The 9,155-nt window shown below is 38.3% G+C and overlaps 1 protein-coding gene across 2 annotated transcripts in view; it reads right to left on the reverse strand.

The window, feature by feature from the left end:
* Positions 1-8,803, reverse strand: part of LOC104057711 (uncharacterized) — a 30,400-nt gene extending 21,597 nt beyond the window's left edge. For both annotated transcript variants that reach the window (XM_054059238.1, XM_054059237.1), the window contains exons 1-3: positions 8,655-8,803; positions 3,715-3,767; positions 244-352 (exon numbers count right to left, since the gene is read on the reverse strand). In XM_054059238.1, coding sequence (XP_053915213.1) covers positions 244-352; positions 3,715-3,767; positions 8,655-8,769 — 277 coding nt within the window. In that variant the 5' untranslated portion in view covers positions 8,770-8,803. The remainder of the gene's footprint in view (positions 1-243; positions 353-3,714; positions 3,768-8,654) is intronic.
* Positions 8,804-9,155: the final 352 nt, after the last annotated feature.

A 9,155-nucleotide genomic window follows, 5' to 3' on the forward strand; every position in this document is an offset into this window, starting at 1 on the left:
AGTAAATGTTTTAAAGCCATTGGATCAGTGTAACCAAACTGGTTGTTCACAAAGAACCCTTAACAATCACGGTTTTGTAAGTCCAGAAGATTTGGGATCATGGTTCCAGATCATAACCCCTGCTTCCTACCCCCACCCCTACAAATAAAATGTTAGGAACCAGCTCTAGTAAGCAGTAGCCTTACTTTAATCTAATCATGCTTATAAATAATTTTCTACAGCAAAAGCAGAATTAGTACCTACTCCAGCAAACTCCCCATCGAGCATTTGAGAGTGTACATATTGAAGATGATGGCAGAATGCTTCTTACAGGGTAATCGATACAGGTGTTGTTGGTGTAACACCAAAGGCACTGTGCAAAAAAAACCAAATGAAAAACAAATTACTGATCTTCAAAAACATTTTACAATTTAGTGCTCCTCTCTAGCTGAAAAGTGCTTAGTAGTATAAAACGTAGTATAAAACCTACAGAAGTCCTGGTACAATTCCTAAGAAAGCCCAAACTGAACTGTGAAGCATATTTTGTACTTACAGGTAATAATGGTAACAAGTATTACACTAGTCTGAAAATATTTGGCAACATATTGATGTACTCTGTACACTGAAGGATAAAATGGCTTTGAATTTAGAACTACTGAAACTAATGAGAAATACAAAACCAGAAAGCCAACTTTTCATAATTTCAAAATACCTAGTATCTTTCAAGAATACAAATACATTTATAATCTTATTTCAGCCCTATATTTGATTATGAACGTAAAAAAACCCAAACCTCTTACGATTCTACAGATTTTACTGCAAGGTAATAAGAGATACAGCCTTATCCAATCTGTGTTGCAAAGTCCATTTGGGTACCTTAATTGTGCACACTTACATATCTGGATATTTTTCAAATTTCTTACAAGTATTATAGTTACAATACTAGCACAACATTCCCGCTTTTCATGTCACCACTAAGCATCATGCTCGAGTTTTGTTTTTCCATCTGTTCAAATAGATACTCATTCAAAATTCTTTTACAACACAACTCAACCAGTGAACAACTTTTGGATGAGAGTAAAAAGGAATCCTTGACAGAACAGGGCTTTTTAGGATTCATTCTAGAAAGAGCTCAACTATGATTTATCTAATGGTACTATCAAGAACACCTCTGTCATACATCTTCAATTGCATAAAGGTTGTATCTTGCTTTAAAGGGTTAGAAAACATTAAACACAAGGGAAAAAAATTGTAATAGATTCTGCTTTCTCGATAAAAGTGAATAAAGACAAGAAAAATGTATTCACATTCTGCAGTTTGTGGGCTGTACAAGTCAAACATACCCATAAAGACACATCAACAAACACGATTAAGGCAGAATAATCTTTGCAAAAAAACCTGCCCTCCTAAGTTTTAATTTTAATCAAAGATGTGAGATAAGTACATGCTTATTTTTGTTGGACCAATTATTTAATAAGAATTTAAGAACTGACAGTTCAAAAATAATGACTAATAGGGGGCAGACTAGAAGTCATTGTTAAACCTGTTTGAATGTAATGTTGACCCTGCTTCCAGCAGGAGGCTGGGCTATGTAACTCCTGAGATATCTTCTAACTCAAATGACTCTATCCTGTTGGTGACAACTAGGAGCACAAAAAGGTCAGCTGCATTGCTCCGATGGACTGCTGCATGTAACTATGTAGCCCAAAAGGCAAGACCTGATACAGTTACTAATTGATGTAGAGGCTGAAGTAAGAAAAAATATTTCAGTTGACTCATTCCCAATGCTAAATACTGACCTAATTGTCAAAACCAAGTTATGTATTTTGCCCTACATACTATCATATGGAGTTAAAAACTTGAAGAGAAAACCCCCAAGATGTTAAGCACTAGATATTTACACATTATCTGGTAACAGATGAAGTTCTCAAATTTTAATACACCTGGTAATCTGCTAGTCAGCGGCAAATATTTATTTGAAGTAAATAAATTGAGTTTCAGGATTCAACAGCTCTAATAAAAAACTCCTACATTTATTTTCTAATGTACCATATTGTAAGGAATAAGAGTAATGCAACTATGTATCTATAAAATTACCACTCAGAATTTATAGATTAAAACCAAGAGAAAATAGGTTTTCATCAACTCTGAAGACAAATCCAATTACAGTTATGATAAACAAAATTGACATGTGAATTATATTTCTATAATAACAGAAATTACTATACTTAAGGTTTGTTTGGAATTGTTTTTATCTGTTCACCAAATGTTTAATTTTCATTTTCATCTGCTGTTGCTATCTATATTATTGCCTACATAAAAACATGATTTTTTTTCTCCTGAAGCAATTAAAAAATGTCATTTCAGCAATCCTTTGCTTTTGTATTGTTCACACAAATGCTGATGGCTTTGTTCTATAGCCTTTCTTTTTCTTTTTTATGTATGTGCAGATTGTCTGAATTGAGTCTAAACTTTCTTCAAGGTTAACACTGAAGCTATTGAAGCAGTTGCCGTGAATCATCCATCATTCTGTCACCAAAACAAGGCTGGACACTGTCATTGATTTGACAGATTCCGAAAATCATTTATCTGTAAGTCTGTTAGTGTCCTCAGTACACAAACACAGCTAAAGGATTTCTTTCTCTCACAAGGTGAACACAGCTCTCAGGTTAATAACAGTTGTGCTCATGTACCTGCAGCAGCACTTGTTTGAAGTGACAGTCACACCAGTAGTAGTGCTGAACTTCTAATCTTTAAATGACCCACATTTTTCATTTCCTACTTTTGAAGATGAGTAGTTCTTTACCAAATGCCATGCTTTCAATGACAAATATACAGATCTGACAACACATTGTAACTACATAAATACAAGGCAATTAATATCTTTCCATTAAAAAGCCAAAAGATGCACAAGACAAACATAAAACACTTAAGTTCAGATAGTTCTCAGTTTTCCCTAGGTAAAAACTTTTGTAGTGACTTATGAAACCTTAAGACTCCTAAATTGTTTCATTTCAGTGACATCCAAAGTCAGAAATTAAGAGAATCTTTCACTTAAAATATGGGAGTTTCTTTTACTTTGCAGGGATAGACACTTGATGCATATTTATCACAACCCTTATTCTGGAGCTAAAAATGTTTTCAGCAAAGGACAGAGAAACAAATTCTATTCTTTTTAATGTCTGCCTAATTGCAAGCCCATTGGAAATCTAAACACTTTGCTGGTGACCTAGCCTAGTATGGACTGAAGTGTCTGAACAGTTAAACGCATTGCTTAGGGCATCTCCAGAGAAAGGCATTTCTAGTTTGTTACATTAATTTCCCAGTTCCCCTATTCAGCATACAAGAAATATGAGGCATTTTAGCCACACAAGATTCAGTTTATCTAGCACTTTTTTAAGGCAAAAATTTAACGAAGTGCTGCTTGCAAAATGAGTCTAAACCAGCAGCAACATTAACTTGCTCAGTTGCACTATGAAAGCATTGAACACACACTGGACGCGGAAACCTGGATTCTACGAGGTCTGTCCTCTCCAGGCAAAGAAGAGAAACACCCTTCAAATCATGAAGCAAACCTGGCAAAGTGAAAGAACTCTGGCATCGAATGTGACAGAGTAGAAGCAGCACATCAGTTGAACCCACCAAACAGCCAAACAAACCCTAACAATATAATATCATATTAAGTGGCAAAACCACCAGATTCTCACTGATCAAAAAGGATGTTAAAAATCTTACCGAAACATTTTTTAGACATTCTTCACAGGACTTCTGTGAAAACTCTGAACATGCTAGAATGAAAAAAAAAAAAAAAAAAAAGAAACACACAGATGATATCTTTATTTTTACTCAGTAATGCCAAGGATCTAACACAATATTTAGCCTTTTCTTTTCTCTACTTTTAGATACAAGCAACAATTCTGACTGAAGTAATAAAAACTCAATAATTCCACTCAAAGAGAACTGTAGCAAGCAGATAAAAAGCATTTATGTCTCACCTCTGACACAGTTACGGAAACAATTCAAGCTTACCTTTAACTTCAATTTGCTTTCTCTAAGGACAACATGGGGAGATCTAACCCAAGAGCCTCCCTGTATCTGTGCTGAAGTTCTAAGATTTTTACACTTCAATTTAGAGAACATTCCAAGTTTCATGGCTTTGGAAGCCTAGCAAAAGTTAGGGCTAATCCCTCTTCCACAGATATTAACCATTTTCAGTGGGGAAAAGAAAAGGTTTTAAAAGATAAAGCTCTGCAAATAACACAGTTTTAAATAACAATAAAGAATATTTCCAAACATAGAACACAAAGTTCTAAGAGTTCAGTAAAAACTCTAACAGAAGTCTGAAAAGCCAAGTGATGCAGAAGGACATCTTTGGATTTTAAAAACCATCTCCTATCTTAAGAAGAGTAACTATTTACTGGTGTCCACATTCCCAGATGGCTCTAGACAAAGGCTATGACTTTCATTTAGAAGCACAGCATACTTATTGTCTTGAGATTGGTCTTTTCTATCCACACCACAGACCGAATTTGTTGCCCACAGGACCACCTACATGTCATGACCTTGATCTAGATGAATACTTGACAGATGAGGGAGAGTCTCCTCTCTCCTACAGAGGAACTGTAGTTCCTCTGATCATTTTTAATACTATTTAATGAAACTAAACTTTTATTATTTCCACATATATACTATAAATATGAGAGGAATATATTTCCAAATCAGGAATCCAACTCTGCTTTTAACAAATAACTGCAGTCACAAACAGTTATTGATTTAAGCTAAATTATTGGCATGTTTAGAGACAACTAAATATGTCAATATTTATTTTCTTGATTCAATTGTATACCTTCCTGGTACTAATTCTTAATATTAAATGTATTTTATGTCCCAGTATATGTAGCTTTAATATATCCACATATAAAACAGACTTACCAGTTTATCGGTAGCAATTAACATTGTTACCAGTACCAATTAACTGAGCAACAGCCTAAGTGTAAGGCCCATATGCCAATTCATTGGGAAAAAAAACAAACAAAACAAACCACATGAAAAGCAGATTCAGAAAGAGTTCTCAGCTTAAACTTAAAAAATTTCCAATAGGATTATTCCACATGGAATACCACCATGTTTATTAGAAAAATACTTCATTATATTTTCAATTTAGGATTTAAAACACCTAAACAACCAGCTTTCTGAACATGAATCAGCAAGGTTCTGTCAGAAGTATGCAAGCACACCAAGAACATGTAAAAACATGGTTTCTGCTACATTTTCAGGAACTGAACTATCTACAGCAAAGTGAAGAAATGTAACGTTCCTTAGATTCTTATCAAAGGAGGTAACCTCACGAGCTTTTCATGTTGTTCATCTTCTTTAACTACCTTCCTACTGACATATTATACCAGGTGACATATATTGACATATAAACAAAATACTAGGACTTAAACTATAAAAAATTAGACTTTCTATTATTTATGTTTATTCTAAAGAACAGCAGAGGAGACTTTAGGAAAGTACTTCAAAATATATCATCACAACATTTACCTCAAAAATCAAAACATCTTTATGCACTGCAGTTAAAAAAATTAACATTACTATAAGTGACTGAATTTTTTTTTTTCCCATTCTGCTTTATATATTTCTCTGGGTCATGCAACTTGCAAAGACAAATTCCCCACCAACTATGGTGTTTTCCACAAAAGCAGAAGTTAGAACAAAACACTTCTCAAACTGAAAAAGAGGAAAAGCCCAACACAGAACCCCACCAATGCACCTTACAAAAGCATTAAGTCTAGAGCACATTAAACAAAAATAATTTTGAATTTTTTTTTTTTATTCAAAGAGATATAAAATTGACAGCCTCTCTCTTAATGTGTCAAGGGACTACTGTATTTGTTTTTATCAGGTCCAAAAAAAACCCCATAGCACCAGTACCAACAATAATTCTCATAGTATTTTAAATTATATTTATCAAACACAAGCGGGACAAATACAAGCACAGGTTGAGAGAGTTGGGGTTGTTTAGCCTGGAGAAGAGAAGGTTCCAGGGAGACCTTATAGCAGCCTTCCAATATTTAAAGGGGGGCCTAAAGGAAATATGGGGAGGACCTCTTTACTGGGGAGTGCAGTGACAAGTACTGACAACAGTCACAAAGGGTGACTGTTTTAAGCTGAAAGAGGATAGATTTAGATTAGATATAAGGAAGGAGATTTTTACTGTCAGAGTGGTGAGGCACTGGCATGGGTTGTCCAAGGAAGCTGTGGATGCCCCACCCCGGAGGTGTTCAAGGCCAGGTTGGATGGGATCTTGGGCAGGCTGATCTAGTGGGAGCTGCCTCTGCCCATGGCAGGGGGGTTGAAACTGGATGACCTTTAAGGTCCCTTCCAAGCCAAACTATTCTATGATTCCTTCTATATTGGCACCAGCACTAATCACCTCGCGTGTAGTAAAATAAGAAATGTTTTTGTAGTTTTGCTTTGTTTTTTTTTGTTTTACAATTAGAATGCTGCCCACACATACAGGAATTGTACTAAGTTAACTATACACCAATTATTTGTATGACGTCCCTTTCTAGGAGACATACTCATGGATCAGGGTAACAATGCACAAACGCAGAACAAAGGCTGTTGCTCCACAAAATACAGATAAAATAGAATAGCAATGATAATGGAACTCTTGTTTTGTTTAAAAACTACTCCCCTCCCCCCCTTTCCAATATGTATTTGTGCTTGAAGTTAGCATATGCAGGGACTTTTTTTAATTTAGGAAGACAGGGCTCTGTACTCACATACACTGACAACTGATGACTGCTATACAACCTTAAGATCAGTGAGAAAGGTGACGAGCTCTTACTATTCCACTGGGAAAAAAAAAAAACAACATAGCACAACTGCTCAGATAATCAGAAACCTTTCAACACTGAGCTTATTCATATCTAGTTTATATTAATTTGTACTCTGCCCCCATTCTCAGGACAACAGTGTTCTGCTGAAACAGGTGTTCCCTCCTACTGTTATAAGAGTACTTTCTCAAAGTACTCTTAATCCCCCCTCAACCTTCTTCCCGCTCCAGGAATTAAAGCCATTCTCTTCTAGGTATTTTCTGAGACAGGGAACAACACAGCCGTTGTAGGCCTGTTTTGTGCCAGCCCATCCTTCTTGAATGTAGGTGCTAAATTTGTGGAATATTTAACAGGATGGTATACAAGGTCACACTTGTATAACTACCATAGAAGTTATACTTTTATGGTCTTGCATAACTACCATAAAACCGCCTTCTCTCTTCTCCTCACAAAGGCATCACTTCAGTAACTGATGTGCATCTGACAGAAAACAAGTCTACTTCCCTACTTTTTTCCAATTGTTTCAATTTAAGATCAAAATAATACCGGTCACGTGGCGTAACAATCCATCGTTTTTCACTTTAACCTTATTTCTAAGGTTTGTCCCTTAAAGGTAACCCACACCTTTCTGTATAATATCATGATCCTTCTCCATAACAACTCTGTGTCACGAGTAAATTCCTAAACTCACCTAAGAATAACGATATATGAAAACTCTTTCCTAGGGAAAGGTGAAAACTTATCTCTTTCCTAGGGAATCCATAAGCAACTTCACTATGAATTCAACCCAGATTTTAGCTCCAAGCAAACTCTTTGGAGTTTTTTACACTTCTCAGAATTACTAGAAAGAAACTTCTTAGATTGCAGTTATTAGAAAGTCCACCTTTTGTTCCTTCCTAACAGCTAAGGAACACCAACTTCCTCTTCTGCTTCAAGTTTGTTGTCTCACAAAGTTGGATACTTCCTTTTTGAGCAAAAGTGCTTCCATAAAAGAAATGAAACTCCTCAAACTAGACTATAAAAAACCACTAAAAAAACACTAATGTCCACTTGCGATACCCTAATCTAATGCAAACCAACCTAACGCGTACTTTTCTGGTCACATCTAATAACAGCAGGCAAATTTGAGGACAAACTTCACCCATGGCTTTCCAAAACCTGCTATGAGATGAATGATTCCAAGAGAATCCTAGAATAGCTAGTGTTGGAAGGGACCTTAAAAATCAGCTAACTCCAAGCTGCCTGCCATGGGCAGGGAAACCTCTCACCAGACCAGGCTGCTCAAAACGCCATCCAACCTGGCCTTGAACACCTCCAGGGATGGGGCAGCCACAGCTTCCCTGGGCAACCTGTCCCAGTGCCTCACCACTCATAGCGAAGAAATTCCTCCTTATGTCTAGTAAAATTCTGCCCCTCTGCAGTTTATACCCGTTGTCCCTAGTCCTATCACTACAAGCCTTTATGAACAGTCCCTCCACAGCTTTCTTGTAGCCCTTTTGAGGTACTGGAAGATCGTTATAAGGTCTCCTCCGAGCGTTCTCTTCTCCAGGCTCAACAACCCCAACTCTCTCAGCCTCTTCCCATATGGGAAGCGCTCCAGCCCTCTGATCATCTTTGTAGCCTCCTCACGACCCATTCCAACAGCTCCGTATCGTTCTTATGTTGAGGATTCCAGGAGAGGACGGCAAGAACATCTCCTTCGCAGCCGCAACTCCTCATCATCAGCCACGGCAGCAGAAAACGCAGACGACAGCTGCGTCCCCGCCGCCGAGAGCCCCCAGACCCCTGGGAGCCGGAGCTGAGCCCCGAGCGCCGCCGCCCGCCCCTCCTTACCCTGCGCCGGGGCCGGCGGGATTGTGGCTGTGAGATGCGCCGACCCCACCTCAGCGCGGCCGAATAGCAGCGCCAGGCCCGGCAGCCACAGTACCACCAGCCGCAGCTCCGCCATATCCGTGACGCCCACCGCGCGCGCAGGCGCCAACGACCGCGGGGGCGGGGCTCGCGATGAGGCGGGAACCGGGAGTGGGGGCGGCGATGGGGCTCGCGATGAGGCGGGAACCGGGGGTGGGGGCGGCAATGGGCCTCGCGATGAGGCGGGAAATGGAGTTGGGATGCGGGGGACAGCTGGAGCCAGCTCCGAATTAGCAACTGTTGTGAAGTTCATAATAACATTCAAATGAGTCCTTGGAAAGTAATAGGATAGGCATAAGGTTTCTGGGAAAATACAAACATATGCGTGTAAGTTGGAAATAGAGTCCATAAGCAGTTCTTGTTTCATCACACACTATTGATGGAGATGAGTCCCTCGTGTTTCCCAAGCCTGATTAAAGGGTG

Source organism: Cuculus canorus, chromosome 2 (genome assembly GCF_017976375.1).
Source record: "Cuculus canorus isolate bCucCan1 chromosome 2, bCucCan1.pri, whole genome shotgun sequence".
Classification (NCBI taxonomy): Eukaryota; Metazoa; Chordata; class Aves; order Cuculiformes; family Cuculidae; genus Cuculus; species Cuculus canorus.